This window comes from Trachurus japonicus, chromosome 8 (assembly GCF_045865225.1).
Source record: "Trachurus japonicus isolate A0001 chromosome 8, Traja_1.0".
NCBI classification, from domain to species: domain Eukaryota; kingdom Metazoa; phylum Chordata; class Actinopteri; order Carangiformes; family Carangidae; genus Trachurus; species Trachurus japonicus.
This window is the reverse complement of record NC_140914.1, coordinates 24,181,323-24,204,021: the sequence shown is the minus strand read 5'-3', so window position 1 is coordinate 24,204,021 and position 22,699 is coordinate 24,181,323. Positions and strand designations below refer to the sequence as shown.

At 43.5% G+C, this 22,699-nt stretch overlaps 3 protein-coding genes across 3 annotated transcripts; 2 read left to right on the top strand and 1 right to left on the bottom strand.

Annotated features, from left to right (window-relative positions):
* The first annotated feature begins 1,899 nt into the window (after positions 1–1,899).
* Positions 1,900–15,550, top strand: LOC146983332 (ankyrin repeat and fibronectin type-III domain-containing protein 1). Its single transcript, XM_085784846.1, has 18 exons — positions 1,900–2,138; positions 2,439–2,736; positions 2,888–3,088; positions 5,045–5,158; positions 5,531–5,628; positions 6,297–6,387; positions 7,014–7,121; positions 7,526–7,625; positions 8,358–8,487; positions 8,712–8,831; positions 9,075–9,181; positions 9,542–9,656; positions 9,971–10,137; positions 10,438–10,615; positions 10,871–11,033; positions 11,759–11,925; positions 12,230–12,434; positions 13,470–15,550. Exons 1-18 carry the CDS (start codon positions 1,977–1,979, stop codon positions 14,159–14,161), a joined length of 3,216 nt encoding a protein of 1,071 aa, XP_085640972.1. The 5' UTR covers positions 1,900–1,976; the 3' UTR covers positions 14,162–15,550.
* A 1,414-nt stretch (positions 15,551–16,964) lies between these two features.
* LOC146983331 (GTPase IMAP family member 9) lies at positions 16,965–18,484 on the top strand. The gene is made up of 2 exons (XM_085784844.1): positions 16,965–17,130; positions 17,324–18,484. Exons 1-2 carry the CDS (start codon positions 17,097–17,099, stop codon positions 18,370–18,372), a joined length of 1,083 nt encoding a protein of 360 aa, XP_085640970.1. The 5' UTR covers positions 16,965–17,096; the 3' UTR covers positions 18,373–18,484.
* Positions 18,485–18,621: 137 nt separating this feature from the next.
* Positions 18,622–22,699, bottom strand: kdelr3 (KDEL endoplasmic reticulum protein retention receptor 3). The gene is made up of 5 exons (XM_085784845.1): positions 22,281–22,699; positions 21,356–21,456; positions 21,058–21,216; positions 20,624–20,876; positions 18,622–19,728 (listed from the first exon to the last, which is right to left on the bottom strand). Exons 1-5 carry the CDS (start codon positions 22,369–22,371, stop codon positions 19,685–19,687), a joined length of 648 nt encoding a protein of 215 aa, XP_085640971.1. The 5' UTR covers positions 22,372–22,699; the 3' UTR covers positions 18,622–19,684.

Below are 22,699 nucleotides of genomic sequence, written 5' to 3'. Positions count from 1 at the left end.
TATCTTGATTTTTAATGGAGCCTGAATCAATTTTGTGCCTTTTAATAATCTTAAAGACACATAGTTGTAATGGAAAGAAAGCAATGTGGTGGAAGTTGAAGGTTATACCTCCCGGGGTATATATCTTGCAGTACTTCCTGAGGCATCACAAATATTACTCATCTCATCAGACGTATCCCATGCACAGCTGAACTATGACAAAATAGAAAGTGTATTTGTGCGTGCAGTGCGCTCAGCATGAGGTGCATAGTGCTGTGATAAAATAAAAACCTCACCACAGATACTGACATGCAGCAGCAACCACAGCGAATCAAGATAGCATGTCTTTTAATGGGTCAGCGTTGACACTATACTATACCCTGCTCATGCAACTGTTATTCTCTCATCTGCTATGTTAGCACACTTTGCACACACTCCTTCCAGGTGTTTTGCCTTGTCAAATCTTTGTGTTGCCTCAAAAAAAAGGCCAAACACTGAAGCTAATCCCTCTCAACTGTCTCATCAGCACTTTCCACAAATGGTGTAAGACAAAATAAACAAACTGGGAAACTGTACCAATAACAATGGCCACTATTGCCCCTATGGCCCCGCAATCCCGCTCAGTGAGTCACACAGGGAGGCAGCATGCACACTGGTAATGTGTCACTGTGAGCTGTGGTGTCACTGGGGCCAGAGCCCTTATATTCAGTCTCCTCCTCAGCCAGCACCAGCCGGGGGAGTATTCAGTTTCACACGAGGACAGAGCACCACTCAGCCACACAGCAGGACAAGACTTGATAGAGATGAAATTCCAAAAAAAAGAAGAAAAAAGAAAGAAAAGAAAACTCTGAAATTTGAGGCTTTCCTTTAGAGAGGAAAGTGGCGACCAGAGAAAAAAAGACGACAGAGATGATCAAGTTTGAGTATCCCTCTTCTTACAAAGATGCTCTTCAGATGTGAATGCTCGGGGCGTGACGTAAAGCGAGGCGACGCGAAAATAACTCCAAACTGTAGGACTGTGAGAAGAAGCAATGCGGAGGAGAGAGGGAATGAAAAGAAAGATGGAAACAAATGAAAGAGAAGACTTGCTGACTGAAGAGGAGGAGGGGGTGAAACTATGCTGGGCTGTGTAGCCCCAAGTGTTGGGAAAAAAAAATTCTAAAAGATGTTCAGGCACAAAAAGTGACTGATTCTGGCGATGAAAACGCAATAGAACTGATAAAAAGAACCGTCATTACTGTGGTGGTGAAGATCGATTTTCATTTTCATGCTGATAATATGAGAATATTCATATTTATTATAAGGAAATAATTATGACTCGTCTACATGAGATTGCTCTTCTATAGTTAATTAGATTGATGGGTCAGTTGCTTTGTGCACTGAGAGGCTCCATTCACAGAGAATAAAAACCCTGCGCCGCATTAGAGCCAGTGAAAGAGGAACAAAAAGGGAGAGTAGTAAAAGGCACAAAAATAAATGCTTCGAGCCATTTTTCATCTACAGTGTACCAAGGATTGTAACTTTTATCCATTTATCCACCCACACAACAGCACTACTCAGCTCAGCCTATACTCACCCTTCAAGTTGACATAAAATTGCTTTTACTGTAGAATAATTTGTGTGAGCCTGACTGTATATTGTTTTTTTCTCTCCCTTTTGCCTCTCTCCTCATTTCCTGTTATATACTCCTCCAGGTTTCTAATGACTTTCACCTTTCCTCACACTCTCCCTAAGTTCTCGTTTCTCTGTTTGAAATGTCACTTTCCTCTTGCATCTTTCTTTCCATGAACTAAGCAGCCCTTTATCCTTCTCAGCTTTTCTTCATCTCTCTCCTTTCCTTTCCTTTCCTTTCCTTTCCTTTTCTTTCTTCTCTTCTCTTCTCTTCTCTTCTCTTCTCTTCTCTTCTCTTCTCTTCTCTTCTCTTCTCTTCTCTTCTCTTCTCTTCTCTTCTCTCCTCTCCTCTCCTCTCCTCTCCTCTCCTCTCCTCTCCTCCTGTCATGTCGGTATCCATGAGGAACCCACCCCAGCGCCGGCGCTCTCTGGGTCCTGTTTCCCCCAAACGCATATATAGAAACCTGTCCGTCAGACTGAGGGGTGGAGAGTCATCCGTTGCTGGGGAAACAGACATGCCCAAGCACCTCAGCAAGTCTCCAGATGCTGTAAGATATTTATGTGTGGTTTTGAGGGGTCTGTCCTCTGACTTGGTTTCTTGATAGCCAATATTACCTGCCGACTGCTGTGTGTCTATAAATGAATGATCTCAGGCGCGACTGCAGCTTTGATATAGGATTTGATCGATTCTTACGTGTCCTGAGTGTCTCCTCCACTGCTCTCTCTTCCTTTCCTCTTCCCTCTCTCATAAAATAAATCTGTCTTTTGCTCTGAACCCTCTTATTCTCTCTCTCTCTCACCTGCCCACCCTCCTGTGGCTCTACCCTGTCTCTCCTGCTCCCCATTAGTACAAGACCCTGTGGGAGGCGGTGGAAAATGAGGACACTTTGGCTGTACAAAGCCTGCTGTCCAGAGACCACACCGGCTGTAGAGGAGGAGGAGGAGGAGGAGGAGGTGGGGGAGGAGGAGGAGGAAGCATGTGGGAGAGAGGAGAGAAGAAAGAGAAGGACTGGGAGAGAGAGAGGGAGAAGGGGGTGAACAGAGTGAGCGAACAGGGCCTGGTCCCTCTGGATGTGGCTGCCCTCACTCACAACTCCCCTCTGCTGCATGTGCTGACGAAGGCGGGAGCCAGGCATAACCCTGTTTGTAAGTCTTGTGTTTTACTGTAAAACACGATAAGCAGCAAAAGACTCTGCTGGGAGTGGAGAGTTTTTTACGGCGCCGCTCTAAGGTCGCAGTTCAATGCAAATCATGTTCAGATTCTGTCCTTTCTCTCGCCCTTGTATTTTCCTCTCAGTGTGCCGACCAGCGGAGTGGGCACTTAAGCTGAACGCTCTGGTGGCGCTGGCCAGCAAACGTGTGGAGGACAGAAAGAATGAATTAGTGAGGAAGACAGGGGCAGGGCCTCAGGCGCAGTCTGACGTCCAGAGACATATCCGCCTGTGGAGCCTCAGGCTCCAACTGTACTGCCGGATGAGGGAGAACTTCCAGAACACAGGTCAGTGGTCTTTGGTCATCTCGTGGCATTTCTTGAACCATGGCACTGGACACAATCTTGGTTACAGCGTTTTCTGCCTTTTTTTCCCCAAGTCCTCACTTGCTAGAAAAACAGGTATTCTGACATTTTCTGCCTCAAACAGCCGTCTAGCACCGCTGAAAAAGGCCACAGCGAACAAATATTTCCAACTTGTTTCTTAGGTTTTACTGATTTCCCATCTGGACCCTTGTAACTCCTGGCTGGCCTCTTGAAAGTCTCCCTCCATCCCATTTCATCTCGTTCAAAATTCAACAGATCGCCTTGTCATCAGCATTTCTAAACTCTCCCTTGCCCTGTTCTCCCTCCCTCAGCTGCCACTGGCTGCTTGAATCTAATTCAAAACCTTGGCGATGGTGTAAGTTTGAGTAGGAATCCACAAGCAGAATACCTCCAAGCCTTTGGTGCGACCTCTGCTCGCTTTCCCCGCTACAGTCTGATCAAATCTTCTCTCACACGTTTCTCCATTGATTTAAACTTTTATGTTTTTGTTATATTATATGCCTCTCTTTCATTGCCCTGAATAAATATTTCTGCTTAGTTCTCGTTTTATTCCTCTCTTAAGCACTTCCAATTTTCTTGCCTGACTGTTTTATGATCACAGTGTTATTGTAAGGTCAATAAGGGCCCGGCTCTTCTTCTCGGATGCAGTGAAATTAAGCTCACTCAATACAAAAAAAGAGTTTTGGCTAAATGCTTAAAATTTAAACTGCAAGTCTGTTTTTTAATCGGAGGCCTTTGACATTTGTTCACTCCAGGCCACAGTAGAGGTTGACCAAACTATAAAACACCTCAGGCAAGAATCAATGAGCAGAGCACAATTATATTTGATCACAACATCAAAATTTGTTTTAATGGGCTTATGTTACAGTTGCTGTTGTAGTAATAATTCACATAATTCACACTCACACCCAGGCAGGTCAGACTGCAGGATCAGACACAGAATACAGATTAAGTGTTATAGGGCAACACAGAGGTCTAAAGGGAAGTAGCTCCACACTTCACCAGCAACTCTGGTTGGTTAGATTGAAGATAATGAGTTTTTAAAACCTGTTAAACAGAGGCTGTTTGTCAGGAGGTGCCGAGCGCAATGACTATTTTGATGCACAATATTAATTACTGTAACTAATAATAAGAAAAATAAACTTTATTTATGAGAGCTGTTTAAAGTGTTTTACAAAAAAAATCAACTAGCACAATAACATAAGGGCAAATAGAGGGACAATTAAAATGGAAAGATAGCCGTGAACCAAATATGTAAATGAAAATAAAATCAGAAACCAGTAAGAAGAGTAAAATATAAGAGAATTGGTCACACACAAAGATATGTTTTCATTTGTTGTTTGGAAATGTTCCCTTTTTGGAGGATAGTTCAAAAAAGATGCACTGTCTATTGTGTTTTGCGTGAAATAGTGTCTTTAAAACCCTCACAGTAGAAGATCTGAGAGCCTGTGAAGGATTATATAATGACAGAGAATCTGAAATACAGTGGTCTCGAAACCATTAAGACCTTTAAGAATAAGCAAAAGGACTTCAACATCTTAGAATTTATTCTAAAAGAAAGTAGAAGCCAGTGGAGTGAAGATAAAATCATGGTAATATGTTCTCTCTTCCTTGTTTTAGTTAAAAGTCTCGCAGGGCAGTTGTGAATAAGAAATCTTTGAATTGACTGCTTTGAAAGAGCAGTGAAAAGAGCCCAGCAATAGTCTAATCTATTCATAATGAAAGCATGAATATGTTTTTTACAGCATCTGTATGGGATAAAGTAACTAACTCTAACGTTTCAGCTGTGTTGATGTGACCAAAGGCGCCACAGCTCTCTGCGGTTGTGTTGTTGTGGTTGTATTCTGTCATATTTCCTCTCAGAATGAACTGCTGCTCATTTTAAACACTGCTCTGTCTTTTAAACGTTTCACCCAGAGCTCCCCACTCCTCCCACTCACGTGTCCATCGTGGTGACCGGCACGTCCTCCGTGTTTGTAGCGATCAAAGAGCCAGAGGGTGACAACATCGGACTGATTACTCGCTACAGAGGTAGGTGGAACATTAGAAGATTGTGATATATTATAGATGAGTGGATGGATAGATGAATCAGAAGATAAATGATTTACTAAGAGGTGTGACAAAAACTACAGAGGCTTGATGTATAAATAAAGGAATTAATTGAATATTTCCAGTGTGAGTCCAACATAATCAAAGTCCCAGCATCATGAAAGCTGGCATGTGTAAAAGCTCTGTATTTATTTCTGCTATTTGGTTAACAGCTGCTTAAACGTCATGGGTAGATTAAGCGCAGGTACAGCAAGTTCCCAGCACTGTAAACAGTCAAATCCTTACTTCTCTCCTATGGGGGTTTTGAGTGAAGCCAGAGAATAATCTGTCAGTGGGGTTGTTTTGTGTTCATAGTGGAATGGAGCACCTCAGCCAGCTTCAAACGCATCCTTGCCTCAGCCCAAGTTACAGAGACCAAGAATCCCTCCTTTAGTATCAAGGGACTCACAGCAGTAAGTCATGAAGCACACACACACACATCCTTGTAGAGCTATCTTTGTGAGGACATAATGTATTCCCTAGCCCCTTACCCTAACCTTAACCATCCAAAACAAATTCCTAACCTTAACCATTACTCTTAACCTAACTTAAATCTAATTATAACCTAAAGTCTTAACCCAAGTCTTAACCCTCAAACAGCCCTTGGAAAAAGTGAGGACCGGCCAAAATGTCCTCACTTTCCAAAATGTCCTCACTCTGTTGGTTAAAAACACTTTCCGGTCCTCACAACGTAGTATGTACAAGAACACACTCACTCACTCAGAGGCAAGCAAACATTAGGACATCCATCGATACTGACTGCAAACACACACAGATATACGTACATGCAACCTTGTATCTGAATAGTTCAGGGACATGTTATTATGCTTACACATACAATGCACGCACAATACTGTAGCTCTTGACCTACACACACACTGTATGTATGCACCCCCCCACACACACACATACTCATAATCTACTCTCCACATAGGAGAACACTTAGCCTGCTCAACTTGCCTTACTTAACCAGATGAATTAATGATGAGAACAGCATGTGGATTCCTTTGTCCTGGAACAGACGATTCCTAAGGTTAATGCATGACAATAATTTGGCGGTCTGATGCTTCTCCAAATGCAGGGAGTGCATTACTTTGTGAGAGTGAGTGCCTACAATGTGAAAGGATGGGGCCCTCCACAGTACTCGACTCCAGTCAGCGCTGCCCCCTCCAGTGAGTACACTGAACTACAAACTTTGATGAATGTGGATTTGCTGCCGCGGAAAAAAAAAAAGGCTCCATTCTTTTTCTCTTTCTCCCCGTGTAACGAAATGACTATGCCGACATCAAGCTCCATGTGAAAGAAGTGGAATCCACTCAAGGCTAGTAGATTAATGAATTATTAAATCCTGAAGAAATAAAGATGTCGCTGTGAGTCAATGGGCCTCGTACTAGCGCTACTTTGAGTTTGAATTCGGCTGGTAATCTTTCTCGCATGCCATCTGCTCGCTCTCTATCTGCATTGCTTGTTGTTACTTTATGTTTTAAACTGAAATAAAGTTTTTTTTTAAATCACTGTATTTTTGGAATGGAGAAAAAAGCCATTGTGGAATCACAATTTAAATTGAAATTCGTCTTTAACTTTAAAGAAGGCAGAGTTTTAGCTCCAAATGAATCAGCTTCGCAACTTTAAGAGTTACAGCACACAGATGGTCTGCTGTGCTTCCTAATCAACCACGACAGCAAAAAGCACCGCTCAGGACTTTCCTGCAGACGAGCTCTTGATGTCTTCAATGATTTTCCTTAATTGAGTGAAAACGAAAGTGATGGTTTGTTTCTATCGTTTGCTTCCTGTGCAGGTTGGAGAGAGTGCATCGGTGTCAAGTCCCAGTTGCGAAACCACGAGGGCATAGTGAGGAAACTGCTGGAGGATGCCAGAGAACCACATTACAGGGGATACTGCATAGGTAACAACAGATCTTTGAAGATGTAACATGTACATTATCCACACCCAGGCAGTCTCTGCTAAGTCAGCATGTACAGTGTAGGTCAATATAACTTATATTTATTAATCGCTACAGTAAAGAAATTTACATATTTATCATTAAATGCAATAAATCTGCTATAAAAGTCAATTTTGCAAAAAAAAAAAAGCATTGTTGTGATGTTTCATAAGAACCTTATGCGCTCATGCTTGTTGCATTTTACCCCTACTTAACAACATTTATTATCAGCCATATACTTTAAGTGTCTACTACACTCATTTCACCACCGTCTCCCAATCAAATATCTGGTGCGTGCTCGGTGAATGTACTTTGGCAGATGAAGCGATTCTCTCTCCCATCTGATCCCGGTCTCCTTCACTCCGCAGAGAGCTTGAAGCCCCAGAGTCCCAGCAAGCGTCTGTCTGTGTCTCGAGGCATCAAACAACTGTTCCAATCCGCCACCAAGTTTGTCCGCCTCCTACAAAGGTAAGACTCCATCTGTCTCTTACCTGTCCCGATCTGCCTCGAGGCTACGGGGAGTGGCGGATCAAATGCGATTACAGTATCGTAGGCTACTAAATACAAGTCCAAACTCTCATCTATTACGGTTATTGAAAAAGAGCAGTAGCCACACTGGAGACTCGAGATCAGTGAGGGATAAGGGTTGAGATCAAGTGGCTGATCGAGGCGTCTCACTGCCACATATGTTCAGCAGACCACATTAAGCACAGAACAGTGGATAAACGGGACATCTCTTAAATGAGAAAGGGTGTAACTGCAATGAAAAGGAACCACCACACTGCTTTATAGAAGTGGTTGGACTCTGCATGGATTATTCAAAATGTGCTGGTTTGATGGAAAAGGCTTCATAAATATAGTCACAAACATCATTTACATAAGTGTTGAGTGTTATTATGTGCTGACGGTTATTTTAGTATGATAAGAATATTGATATATTTAAAAACAAGATGTTCTGAAAATTCTCTGATATGACACTGATCTCCTAGTAGTGGATGTCTTTTATAATCGACTCACAATGTCAACAGCATATGTGCATATACGTGTGTGTACGGTATATCTATATATATATGTGTGTGTGTGTGTGCGTATGTCATATATACAGAAGGAGAAAGAGAGTCAGAAATGTCTCTGGGAAGTAAAAATAGTCCGTGGATGCAGCACAGAACCAGAACAACCTATTTATTTCTTCTTCATTAGGGGCGTATACTTGGCAACCGTGTTCTACCACAAGGACAACATCATGTTGACAGCTGAAGATCAAATCCCGCTCGTGGAGATCCAGTGCTGCTCCACATCCATCACCCACGACTTCCTTTGGTTTGCCAAGGTGAACTGTCAGTACAGCACAACACACATGTAATCAGCCTACACACTGCTGGTACCTTGTCAATCCACCTGGAGCTCACACAGTAGATGTGTAGCCAGTGAATTGCTTTTATGAACATGACTCCATCCACTGTTTCTACGTATGTATTTATTTAAACAAGGGGGGGTAGTGTAATTTTTTGTGTGAATTGTAGTTTTAAAATCAAATATCTTTTTTTCTTGCAGTTGTCATGTGCATGGCAACAAGTGCCGTGGCTCCAGCAGGCCCTCTCCTCCGCACATTCGTCTCCCTCCTCCCTCCTCCAGAACAGGCACAACATTTTAAGAGCTGTTTCTCAGCTGCAGGTAGGAAGTTAAGCAGCTTTACTCTGCATGGTGAGAAGCATCAAAATGGGTTAATTGCCATTTTAATTACGTCTTTACATCTCTTCTTCCTCCCACTCTCCCCACTGCTGCTACTATTCACTATCTCAGGCTACATACCTGTACCCCCCACAATCCCAAGTTTCACTACATTAATCCCTAATTTCCTTGTATTTATTGAACCTGACGTTTCTGTTTTACCTCTCCACCTTGGTCCGCTGTCAGTCCTCCCTGGGAACAATGGACCTGGGCCAGGTGCACTACGAGCCTCTCAAGGACCGGCAGGGCAATGTACTACTGGTGACTCTGAAGGAGTTCCCAAACCCACCCAGGTTAGAAAGAGCCTTTGGTTTCTTTCTGTTAATCACTGCCTGATGGTTTTATTTCCTCCATAACCAGCCAACAGGATGAATCAAGTCTCAGAAATCTTGCTTTGGTTTTTATGGATGTTCTCCAACTCACCCATCAGCTGCTTACGCTCCTGTCCCACCCACTCATAATGAAAGAAACATTTTTTTTTTAAATCGACCAGGTTGAGTTTCAGTCGGTCTGCTACGCTGAATGATGTTTTCAGAATATCCAGCCTGTATGTTGTTTAGTGATGTTTCACTGGCCGCGCGATACTAAAATGACTTATTACAACTCAATGTCGGTTTCCATTTTGACCTTGACTTCTCTGCTCCACTCCCAAGTCCCCCCGACCCTCCGCTCCACTGGATGCCCCTCGCCCGCCTGGAAAAGAATCGCAGCAGGACCCCTCTCCTGCCTGAGCCCACTGCCATGGACATGCTGTATGAGAAGCTCAAGGTGAACCTGGGTTTGTGTTTGTGTAAAAGAGACACATCTAACATCACGGACATGCCCAGCAGCAGCTATGAGCAGCAGAATGTATCGAACACTGAGTGCATTTTGATTGAGTGTATTGACTTTGTCTATTTTGATTATAGAGCCATGTTTCTCTCCCCTGTGCAACTCAAATGACCCTGGAAATATACTGGAATTATTATTTACCCCCTACACAGATTAGTTTAACAAATTCAAATCAAAGTTAGACATGGGAAATAAAAGGCATATAAACGTGTCATCCTCAACGGCGTTAACTGTGTCTCTCTGTTCTCCAGGAGAAGATGTCCTTCCACCGGCACAGCATCCAGTGGGAGCAGCCAGGCTTGTACGTGGGCATCCTGAAACTGTGCAGCTCGGTGGAACAGATCAGGGTCCTGGTGCCCCAGAGGCTGCCCAATCTGCTCTGCCACACCCGGGTCCGACACAACGCCCACGTGTCCAGGTAGTAAAGTTTGAATGCTGTTTGGAAGCAAAAGCCTGTAGCTGTTGTTCTCCACATTCATCGCCATATTGCAAATCATAAATACTTACAGAGCATAGTGCACCACACTTGTCGCTGTCAGGTGTTGTAGAAAAATTCATATCCTCTCTAAAAAGCATATATCAAAGCATTTGGCAGGCAAATGCACATACATATATCTTTGTATTTTTCTTTTACCTTGATTGTCTCAGGACTGGCATCTGGCCTTGGTTTTTATACCTTTTATAGCAATGTTTTGTTAACTGCCTTGTTGTGTGACAGAGAGGAGTGGGCATGGCTCCAGAGTCATGTTTACACCACAGCCAACGGCAGTGTTCAGAACCTGCTGAGCAGCGAGGACGAGAGTCTGATGGAGAGCAGTGGGCTGGTGGAGTTCGTCAGATCCCTGAGAGCAGCAGTCACACACCTCCTGACGAAGCTCAACATCCCCCTCTACAGGGTAAAACTCATCCCAAACTGCCGCCTCTAGCCTCCAAATCCTCCCTTGGAAATAATTGTTTGACAAATTGTTCAGGAAGGCAGAAGACTAAAGTGAAGTTTGACAGTATTTATACAGTTTTATCATGAATTATAATTGTCTTCTGCCAATACAGGCATATTTATATTGAATTAAACATATAGACTTCAACAGATTCAGTTACATAACAACATTTTTATATATGCATCTGTTGCACTGCGTTTCTGTCTCTGACAGGCCTACCAGTATGGTGTGTACACTCGCGAGCTGCTGCAGTTTGGAGATAAGCTGTCCATGCTGCTGCTGCTGCCTCCCAGTGAGGACTTCAGCTCCAGTTACTGGCCTCTGGTGGGGACCAAGGAGCCCGGCCTCACTATGCCTCTGCAGATTTTTGAGTTGGGTAGGTGGAGAACGTCAACCCAGAGACGTGGGATCCGTCTCACAACAACAGCAAGTGCAATGTTTTTCTAACCTCAGAGATGCCACCGGCAAAAAGCATTTAAAAAAAGTTGTGATTTCTGCTGACAAAATCCATCAAGCTGGGATTATTATGGACCCTGAGGTTAAGACAAAACACCTGGCAGAGTAACCTTCTCTCACGAAAAATAGAAAGGAGACCTCAGGCACTTTTCAAGCAAAAAAAAACCAAACAAGACAAAACTAAACAAAACAAGAAAAAGAAACACAAGAAGAACAGAGTAATGGAGGTCATTTGAATGACAATTAATGTCTCATCTTCAAAGCAAATAGTTAAATAAAGATTTAAGACGATAGTGTTAGAAAACAAAATTAAATTAACTAACCAATAGGGTGTATTTTAACCTCAGTTTGGCTGGAAGGTGTAATATGCATAAGCCTCGCTGTGCTGTGCAGTATCTGATGTTTTGGTCTTTTGAAGATGAGCCACTGTTATTGTCTTTTTTATATAAATCTAATTAGTCTTTGATCCTGTGTCTTAACCACACTTCATTGTGACTGTAGTTTAAATCCATCTTGCTTTTTGACCCCTCTTGAAAACTCCCTCAGGTAAAGGTATGATAAAATGCGCTAATGAGTTCTGCCGCCTTTTCTCTCAGCTTTGATGTAGTGATTTGTCTTCCCTCTAAAATCTGGCTCATCCTGCAGTTCACTTCTGGACCTATGAACGGGACTTCCTGGCCCAGTACTGCCAGGCCTGGGTGAGGCTGGAGCTGGACACTCACCTGGCCCAGCAGGCTCTGCGGGAGGCGCTGGACACCAAGGAGGTGCAGGAAGCCCGAGAGAGGCTGAACCACATCTCCGAGCTTTCTCATGTAAGATCGTTAACAGCAGAACAACTGATGCAAAGTCACAGCTGCTGTTGCAAACTCCACATTGTAGTAATCTCAAAGCTTTTGCCTGCTCTTCTCTCTCTACATCTTTCCTTCTTTGATTAATATAGGTTTAATGAGGGAGATGAATAAGAGATAAAGGCTTTTACTTGGAGTCACCCATCAGTGTGCTTGATTAAAGTGTCCCACCAGTAATATATATATATTGTGTAATATTTCACCTGAAGACGTATCTTCAGGGACACGTTTGCTGTGACTAATTTAACTCTTTTACTGTTTCCAATAGCGTCTGGATGTGGTGTGGAGGGACGCCCGCTGGATTATGGACTGTCTGCAGTGTGTTCGGTCCAAGCAGTGGGTGGGGGCGGTGCCTCTCGGTCTGGTGATGGGAGGAGACCCTCCGCCCCGTCCTGATGGTGAGGAAGAGGAGGAGAGTTTGACTGCAAGAATGGCATGGCCCAGGCAAACACAAGCTCAGAGAGCCATCACAGGTACAGTAACAATGTGGATGGAGACATTTAAAGGAGACATACTATGCCCCTTTGGCACAAATTGAATCAGTTCCCAGGTGTCTTAAAGACATGTCTATGACATGCTTTGGTCAAAATACCCCAAGGATCAAATCACAGCTCCTTTCATCCGCTCAAAACAGCTCTGTTCAGGACGGCTGGTTTCAGTGCCTGTCCCTTTAAATGCAAATCAGCCACTGCTTACCCCGCCCCGTCCCTTCTACTGGTACCAGGTAGGGGTGGGATTACGTAAATTCGAAAACTAATGACATCATCGTCAGACAACCGAGGGAACAGCTCGTAAAACCACATGGATTTCAGCCTATAAGCCTGCAAACTACAGATTCTTTTTGTCAGTTCTCTCATTTTGGCAAGACAAATGTTAAAGCCTTCAAAAAGTGATTTTTCCATAATATGTCCCCTTTAAGTCTTTAATTATATTCTCGTGCCATTTTTAAGATTGAGGCAGGAAGTGTAAATATCTATCAACACCATAGCTACATAACACACACAGGCTAAAGTTACCAACCACATGGACCCTACAAAACTGTATTTACTATTCTTACTGACATGTCATGTTTTCCATGGATATTTAAAATGTCATGCTGAACCACAGGGATCTGTAGTGGAAATAAAGTGATGCCAACTGCTGTAATAAAAAACGCTACCTTGAATTTGCATATCTTTCATTACCATATGGTATGAACCATAAGTGCCATATGGCGCAGCTTCCCTGAAGCATCGGAAGCAGCTGTTGAATATATATTTGGCCAAACAACTGAAGATGTGTCCAACATTGAAAGTTGCTTGAGGGAAAATTGACGCCCCAATCCAGAGAACAGTGGGTTCGACACCATTTACATGAGAATCCGTCTCCCTTGTTTTGTCTAAATAATTACTGTTGTGACAAGCAACTGTAAATTAATTAGCTTTAATGTGAACAATGTTACAAAATGAACAATTAAGATTTTACCCTCTCTCTCTGAACTTCTTTTCATTCTCTCAACTCTTTTTCAGAGAGTTTCGACAGTGGGACTCCACCAAATGTAGTCACCGCTGAGGTCCCCACTCCGGCAGGAATCGTGGTCATCCCTGAAGAGGCGTTGATGGAGGGCGTCACAAAGGGAGGGTACCCTGTGGACATCACCGCCCAACCGGCCGTAGACTGCATTGGACAGTCTGAATTGGTATGTGCAAGCTCTGGACTAGAGCCTGCTGCTGTTGCACAGCTGGAGGTAGAGTATACGGTTCTGGACACACAGGAGTGCTACGGAGGGGAACAGGACTTTCCCTCCAGCATCACCGAGGTAATCCGACCGATGGAGATGGCAGAGCTGGTGGACATCTTGCCCACGCTGAGTCTTATCGAGGAGGAGACCCCCAGTGGCCCACCCACACCATCAGTAATGGATATGCTAGAGAGCTTCGGACTGGGGATTGGTGAAAACAACCGCTTCTTTGACTTAGGGAATTCAGACTTGATCGGTGGAGCTGACCTCTCACAACCCAACGTGCACTGTAACAACGGCAACGTAAGGGGGGCGCACAGTGAAGACACAGGGCTGAGTGGAGATGGTGCAGACGTGCCTGGTCTGAGCTGGGATTTCCCTCCAGAGGACACAGAAACTCAGCAGGCTTCCAGCAAGGGAGCGTGCCTTCCAGTGAGAAACCAGGTGGAATGGGACAGACCCTCCACCAGCTCTTCCTGATATTTACTCAAGTAACAGCACCATTTGAAATTGTAGTGTCACTTAAAAGCTCGGTGGGTTACACACAGTTGATTTCACGGAGAAACATTCAAGTTAGGATTTGTGGTTGGAAAATGATTTAGTCCCTAATCCCTGACTTTTTATCACTGTCAGGCAGAGTTTCTACCAGCTGTTGCAGGGGGGAAATTCAAGTGACATCTTCATCCAAGGAATAATTGTAGCTAAGAGTGGATTTAGAAAATTAAAAGAAAGATTACAGCACTAGACTAGTTCATGTGGTTTGCACACATCTGGACCTATAGTTGATTTTCTTCTAATATTCAGTCCAGTAGAGCATCTTATGTGTATGAAGTTTAAGTACCACTTTTTATGACTTGAAAATCAATCACTCACTACGGCGTCAAACTAAACTGCTGCTTGTTGGACCTGGTAAAATCATTAAATGCATACAGTTCAAAAAATTGGTTGAGAAGCTATTACTGTTGTTCTCTTTTGTTCGCCTCTGTGACCTTGTGCTATTGAATAACAAAGCAGTCGTGAGATGTTAAATCCTTTTCATTATACAGCAGCTGCTCTCAGTTGTATCTGTTATCCTGTTTTGACCAATGTCTTTATCCAAGGTCTACTTCAGCTAGAATTTACTGCTGAAACCCATTTGATATCTACGGTTTTCACAAACCCCTCACCACAAAGGTCTATTGAAATGCAGGTTTAAAAAAAACAAAACAAAAACTCTCAAACATTTAACTTCCCACATGTATCTACTTCGGAAAGTACACAGTCTAAAAATGTATGGTTGGTCTCAATTTTTTAAGGCGCACACAAGCCATTCAAATTCATGCAGCAATAAGTTATTAGCTCTACCTGTTAATGTTTTTCATTTGTCTGTGTTTCTCAATTGGTTTGTCTGTTAGCTGGATCACTCATAAAGTACTGAACCGATTTGCACAGAACTTGGTGGAGGGATAATGGATGAGGGATGGGCGGGGGAAGAACCCATTAAATTTTTGTGCAAATCGTGATCATTTACTTTGAATTTGGATTTTTTTCCCCCCGTTTCTCTAAAGTCTGTTGCATGTTGTTTGACATTTGCCTGATGAAGGTTGCTTGCTTGTTTACATAATGCACAGGAAGCACAGAGACAATACAGACTAAATCCACTGGACAAAACTATGGGGTATTATTAGCCACATGTGACAAGTGGCAGAGGGAGATGGTTTTCTTTGTTAAACCTCTGCTATAGTATAGTTACAGAGCCACACGAGTGAATAGACCTAAATGGAAGAATTGCTTTTCTTAACAGGTTAGTGTTTTTATTGCACCGTGTTCACATTATCAGGAAGGGTTACTCTTGGTAGGAATACAAGAGTTACATCGAACACCATAAACAAGTGGACAGCCACATTCTCTAAACGGTGATATGAGTCAAACTCAAACTGTTAGTAAGTGGATTTAAATTGGCCAAAGTAATTCTGTTTTTTTTTTTTAAAATAGTGCTTTCGAAATTTATATTTCCTCCATTTCTTGGGTAAAAGGAACACATAAGTGGCTATAACCTTTTAGTTTTACAGATGATGCACATCACCACGGTGTATACTCACGCTGGTGTTTTCATTTATTTGAATTAATTAGACTTCTCCCGAACTGTGTGGGTGTGAGCAGGCTGTGCTTCGTTGACATCTCTCTGTTAGATGGAGCAGTCTAATCAACAGGACTTTAAGAAAAGAACTTTTCACTGATTCACTGGAGGTAAGTGGATTGTCTGGTTAATCACATCTCCTAATGATGCAAAAAAGAAACAACAAAAAAACATGGGGACATCTATTATGCAGACTGAGGAATAACAGGTTAATCTAGTTGATCAATCTGTTGAGTGTAGCCTATTCACAGCTGTGTTAGCAATTGGCAACCTTTAGATCTGCTCTGTGAACTAATGATAAAGGGATGTATTAAAATTCAAATTAACTTAGTGCCAAACATCAAATAGTTTCTGATTAGGAGATCAAAGCAAAACCTTGTTTCCTCTTTTCTGACATTTAGATTAGTTTAGATTTTCAGTTAATCATTATTGCTAGTGCTACTAGGCCTAAAAAGTGTGACTCCACTGGTGGTTAAATCTGATTAGTTGTGTATTTACAAAGTAATTAATTCAAAGTCTTATCATGAACTTGAAACATTAGTTTTATTTTGAAAGTCTCTATTGTGGTATAGTATAAGGTCTATTTTGATTATTTGGTATCAGGAGTGTCTGTTGTCTTTTAATGGTCAAAATGACCTATCCTATAATAACTAGCCTATCACTTTTTCTTTCTTTTTTTGGTGCTAAAACCATGTTATACACAATACAATAGGCTCACAATGTAATATCTTATAGACACATAGATGCAATGAAAAATATAAACCAAATATAAATATACGACAAAAACAAATAAAACATTTCAAACAATCCAGTTTACAGCTGACCTCCCCCTACCTACCAAATCCCTGTTGATGCCGCCCCCTAGTGGCCGCAGCGATGAACCGCAGCACCGGATCCTGTCTGATGTCAGATTCATGCGCGACTCATCATCATAGCGTGATAATGATTATTACAAATAACTACAGCAACACGTGCATTGGTGGCCACTGTATTGTTTAAGGCTGTTTTCTGCTGAGAGCTCCTGTCCCCACTATGTGACAACTTCACCTGGCTGTTGTTACTGCAGGTTGTTAACTCGGCGTCACGGTGGCGGTGTCGAGCATCTCTGCTGCTGCTGCTGCTGCTGCACCGTCTGTATCTGCACTGATGCTTCCTCCGGTTTGATGGAAATTAAGTGACAGGTAAAAGCAGGAGGAAATCCGAGTCTCTGCGAAAACAAACGGACACCGTGTCCTGGGATATCGGCCGTCTGATCACCGGCAGGTTAAAGGCTCTCACCACAAAATCTCTGTTAGGATGTCATCATCTGAAAATGCTGCGTCACAGGAAGGTATGTCGACCACACACTAAGTTTGTCTTCAGATCAGCACTGAAAATAGGCAGGTCTACTATGTGCTACTACCTAGTCTATGAAATAGCCTATGAACAAACCCAAATGGGATTTTAAATGTTGATGCCTATGAATCAGGGGAATAATTATAAGATGATAAAATGTATTTACTCTAGCTGTGTTTCTGCCACAGCCTGTGAAGCATCACCCCCTGAGGTAGAGGCTGAACCTCTGAGGATCGTCCTGTTGGGGAGGACAGGAACGGGCAGAAGCTCATCCGGCAACACCATCCTGGGCAGAGCGGCATTCTGGGTAGACACCTCTCCCTGTTCGGTCACCACGCAGTGCACGAGACAGACCGGGACGGTAAACGGGCGCAGCATCTCTGTGATCGACACTCCGGGGTTCTTCCACACGGGCCTGCCCCCTCGGGAGGTGGTGGCCGAGGTGGGACGGTGTGTCGTCCTGTCCTCTCCGGGACCCCACGCCTTCATAGTGACCCTGCAGCCTGGCAGGTTCACACAGGAGGAGAGAGACGTCATGGAGTGGATCAAGGCAACATTTGGGTCCGGGGCCACCAGGTTTGTCTTGGTGCTGTTCACCTGGGGGGATCAGCTGCAGGGCAAAGGCATCAAGGACTTCCTGGAGGAGAGCCAGGAGCTGCGGGAGTTTGTCAACACCTGCCACGGCGGGTATCACGTCTTTGATAATAAGAGTGAACAGGGCAAGACCACGGAGTGCACGCAACAGGTCTCAGAGCTTCTCAAGAAGGTGGACAAGATAGTGGCAGACAATGGAGGCAGTTGCTATAGCAACGAGATGTTTAAGGAGGCGGAGACGGCCATCAGGGAGGCGCAAGAGAGGATCCTGGGAGAGGGAGCACTAACGGTGGAGTCCCCTCGCAGAGAGGCCAAAGACAGAGAGGAGCAGGGAGCGGAGGTGATGAGCAAGAGGGAGGAGGAGGAGAGGAAGAGGGAGGAGGAGGAGGCCAGAAAGAGGGCGGAGAGGCTTTTCTGGTGCGAGCTGGTGTCGGCGGTGGGGAAAGGTGCTGCAGAGGGAGCAGGGATCATGGGGAAGGACGAAGGCAAAGGGAAAGCTATCAAGAAGGTGAAGGTGATGGAGAGGGCAGCAGCTCTGGCCGCATCGCCGCTCTCCATCACCTCTGCTGCCAAAGCGGTGGGAGGGGCCGTGAGAGAGGGAAGTAAAGTGCTATACAAACACAGAAAAACATTCCTGCGCTAACGGAAACTTGCCGCCATTTAAAGGACAAGATTCAAGCACACAGAGGTGATAACGTGTCAAAGAAGAGTTCACTTTTTCCACTTCGTCTCATACATCTTCTCATTCAATCAGTTTTTGTTAAACAGTGAGACATTGCACCAGCACTTTAACACCATACTGTTCATTACGAATGCATGCATTTTTGTTGTGTGTGAGTGTGTGTGTGGGGTCTGTAAAAAACAAACAAAACAAAAAAAACACACCTCCGAATTAAGAGAAGTCACATGTTATAATAAAAAGTAACATCATAAAAAATGGTGTGCAATTAAACTTTCTACCAGTAACATTTAGAGTGTTTTTGTCAATCTAAGCTTTTACACAAATTCAATCCTCAAATCCCTTTTTTTCTGTACTCTGACACAATAAGACAGCTCAGTTGGGGGCGACAACCCCAGAAAACACAAAAAAACATTTGTTTCACTGAAACTTTCCAGCAGCTGTCTGTTCCATCTTTGGCTTCAATTTATGACATGTGAAAGTGTTTAGCCCTTTTTTCTCCCATGAAGGAATACACTGAAATACAAAAAGACAACAATGTAGAGGAGATAGGAAAAGTTAACATACTTGGCAATAAGGAAAAGTAATGTTTGCACATGATACAGTAAGCTCAGGTAGGGTCTAACATTACAGAATAGGAAGACACTCTGTGGAAGATTATAGTGTAGAAATTTACAAACACTACAATATTTGTCTTTACTGTGACAGACTGGGTTAGACTGACTGAGTTTGGATGAAGTGTGGGAAGCTTTGATATAAAAGGACTCCTATTAGCTGTAACACAGGAAACACTGTTGCCGTGTGACAACTAAAGCTGCACATGGTCTGACCGAGTGCTGGACACCAATGCTTCAACCAAGCTCAGGGACAAATCTGTGGAGTGACCGTGTGGGACAGTAAGGACAAATACAGTTTCAATAGTGTGACACACTTGTCTAAAATTAAGTTCCACATGAACATCAAGTGTACGGTTTGCATTTTATGAAGAAAAAAAATCCAAACATACATCACAAACGTCTTACCACACAACATAGCATGTGCGCATACGTACGTACGCACACTCGCAGACACACACCGACACACACACACACAAGCTACCAGTCGGATAGAAATACAATTTTGTAGAGGTGCACTCATTTTGGTCTCCACAGAATGATGTCAGACCATCAGTCCCGTTGCTAAATACACGACGTACAGGTGGAGGGCAAGGTCTGTGTTCAGGTGCTGAGCTGTAGCAGGCACAGAGAGGGGCGGCTGCACGGCGCAGACGTCTCCTTTAGATGGGCATGGGCAGGCTCATCTTCGCTTTACCTCGAACCACTGCAGGCGGAGGGGGGGGGGGCAGAGAGGGACAACACACCAGGGGTGAGAGGAGAGTTTGATTTCCACAGCACAACATTTTACCTTCTTCCTCTCCTGCATTTCACCAGCAAAGCCAATTGCAATCACTATTCCCTGTCACCTCACCGGCAGGATATTCATCCTCCTCTACAGGAAAAGCAGGATAGTTTATTTAACCTCACCATACACAATGGACTCTTCATGAAATTCTATCAATGCAAACACACAGCCAAGACGTGTGATTAGTAAATAAATGGATGCGTTGTAGTTTTTATTACTAATCACACGTTTATCAAGGAAAAATACCAAACATTTGCCCACACACACTAAATCTAGCTTCACTCTGTGTTGGCCGTGCTCACTTTGTTGTGTGTTGTCATTCTCCAAGAGGTTATGCAATAACTCAAGCTGGAGGAGATAAGAGTCTCTCTCCAAATCTGCTTTGTCATTCTTTGTTATTCTACAGACATTTTCAACAACTGCAGAATGAATTTGAAGCAGAGAATGAAACCCTGTATTATTAGTTTCTCCTCTTTGTTAGTCGTCAGAAATCACTTATATTCAGTGGTGCAAGAGTGGCTGGGTGGACACTTAATATCACACGATATATAACCCTTTGTAGTGTTGTACACTATGATGCTCAATAAACAGACTCTCATCAAGTGTAACTTCACTCTTTGCTTTCTATCATTTGAAAAACATGTTTTGTTTTGTTAATCGTTGCTCTATACAAAAGGAGTATAAATATAACAACAATATGACTGCTAATTAATTATTTCAGAAGAAGGTGGCGACTTCCACTGATCTCAAGGCATCGCAGTCGGCTAATATTTGCTAAGCTGAATCATCTCCTGTTGCAACAGTCCACACTCACCCCTTGTGATGTAAAGGTAGAAGAAGTCACAGTAGAAAATGGTCTGCACGACGCCGGACACCACCGCGATCTGGTCAAAGAAGCCCTCCGTGTGGTAACGCCACACCCAGTTGGCTATGTAGAGGGCTCGGTAGAGGCCCAGGAAGAAAAGGTAGTGGGTGGTGATGGACTCGGCCTCACCAGTCTTTGTGATCATGAAGAGTTGTGGCATTATGGCCACGGCCTCCAGGAAGATGGAGAAGGTCCAGAGGATCTGGGTGGAGGGAAGCAAGTGAGTGTCTCATGGAAATGTTGAGAAATGTAAGAGGCCGTGTTTCAATGAGGTAATCTAGATGTTTATATAAACCTCAAAAGTAAAACATGAACTAGTAATCATCACTCCAGCTGCAAACTTAAGTGCTTTGTGTCCCCGTCCTGTTTGGGGAGTTGTTTACCTCCATAGGGGTGAAGGCATAGTTCTCCAGGAAAGACAGTCCGATGACCGGCACCAACAGGAACTCCACACGGAAGGTGTCATTCTCTGAGTCGTATGCGTTCCTGAAGCGCATGTAGATCAGGTAGACGGTAGCGTAGGACATGGCCAGGAACACCATCTGAGATCAGTGTCAAGTGCTGATTATTGGTCTTGAACATCCACAAAAACACAGTGACATGGGGACATTGGTTTATTTTATACAGATGTATGTAAACATTTTGGGAACATGCATGTGTGTGTGTTGCGTGCGTACTTACTTTCATGGTTGTGTTGTAAGCAGAAATGAAGACTGTGAACAGGTCAAGGTACCTGGTGGTGAAGACAAGTGCAAACAGCACCTGAGATTTCCCAGAGATGCCTAAATAATAATAAAAACATTATTAACATTAAACATTAAAATAGATAGATTGTTTGATTAATTGCTGGATGGAAATTACAAAGTCATAGCAGCTGAGAGATGCATTATGAATAAGATTTAATATTGTTTTAATACTATCACACCCCTTCACTATTGCCCTATTTTATCTCACAGTTTTACTCAGATGCTTTTAGTTTTACTTTTATGCCTTCTTCTGTTTTAACTCTTTTATCCCATCTTTTCTTATCTTATTATATCTCATCTTATCTCCTTTTATTTATTCTATCTAATTAACTGCATCCTGCATTTTAATTTGGGTCCTCTTGGTCTCCATTTGTTGTTGGGTTCTTGTATTGCCTGTGTTGCTGTTATTGCTTGGCTGGTCCATCTCTTGTGGTTTTATGGCACTTGTTTGTGACTTGCCTCTTATACATTGTTTTGTCAAGCACTTTGTCAACTTGTGTTTTCAAATGTGCTATATACAGTTAATAAAGTTATTATAGCCTAAGCCTCAGGACTGGTCATGTTCTGTGTAGTTTGATGGGAAGGAGCAGGCTGATGATGAACCATAGGTGGAGCAGGCAGCAGATTGCTTTGCTAACGTTGCCACGTAGCTTCCACTTGTGCAGAACTAGTCAGCATTATGCAAACACTGCTGCTCCTATGTGACATTTAACTGATAACTACAACATGTGCGTGAATACAGAGCTGCTGCTGTGTCTGTATCTGTATGTATCTGTATCTGGATGTGTTTCTGTACTACTGCTGCGTGCAGGCAGTCATCATGATAAGTCAAAGTGCAGTGATGTTTGGTGTCAGCCTACCAGCACAGGATCTGCTCCTCCATATCTTCAACAGGAGGATGATGATGGCCACCAGGTGAGACACGTCGCCCGCCAGACGAAAGATATTCATATTGTTTTATGTTCCGCTTTGGCAAAAAAACAAGCAAACAAGCCGTCAGTGCAGCAGCTCTCAGGCCTCACAGGTCCTCAGGAGGAGTCAGGCTGGAGTTGGTAGTTAAGCTTCACACACAAACTCTAGGCGAGTCTGGAAAAACAAAACAAGACACAGAGAGACGAGACGGGTGGACAGCTGAGCAGACTCCCACGCTGCCCCACGGCTCCTCGGCTCGGTATCACACAGCGAGCGGGCGGACAGGTAAGACGTGTGTGTATTTACACCGCTCCCGGCTGGACACACGGAGGAAAGTTGATTCAGAGGAGGTGACGTGGCTGACAGT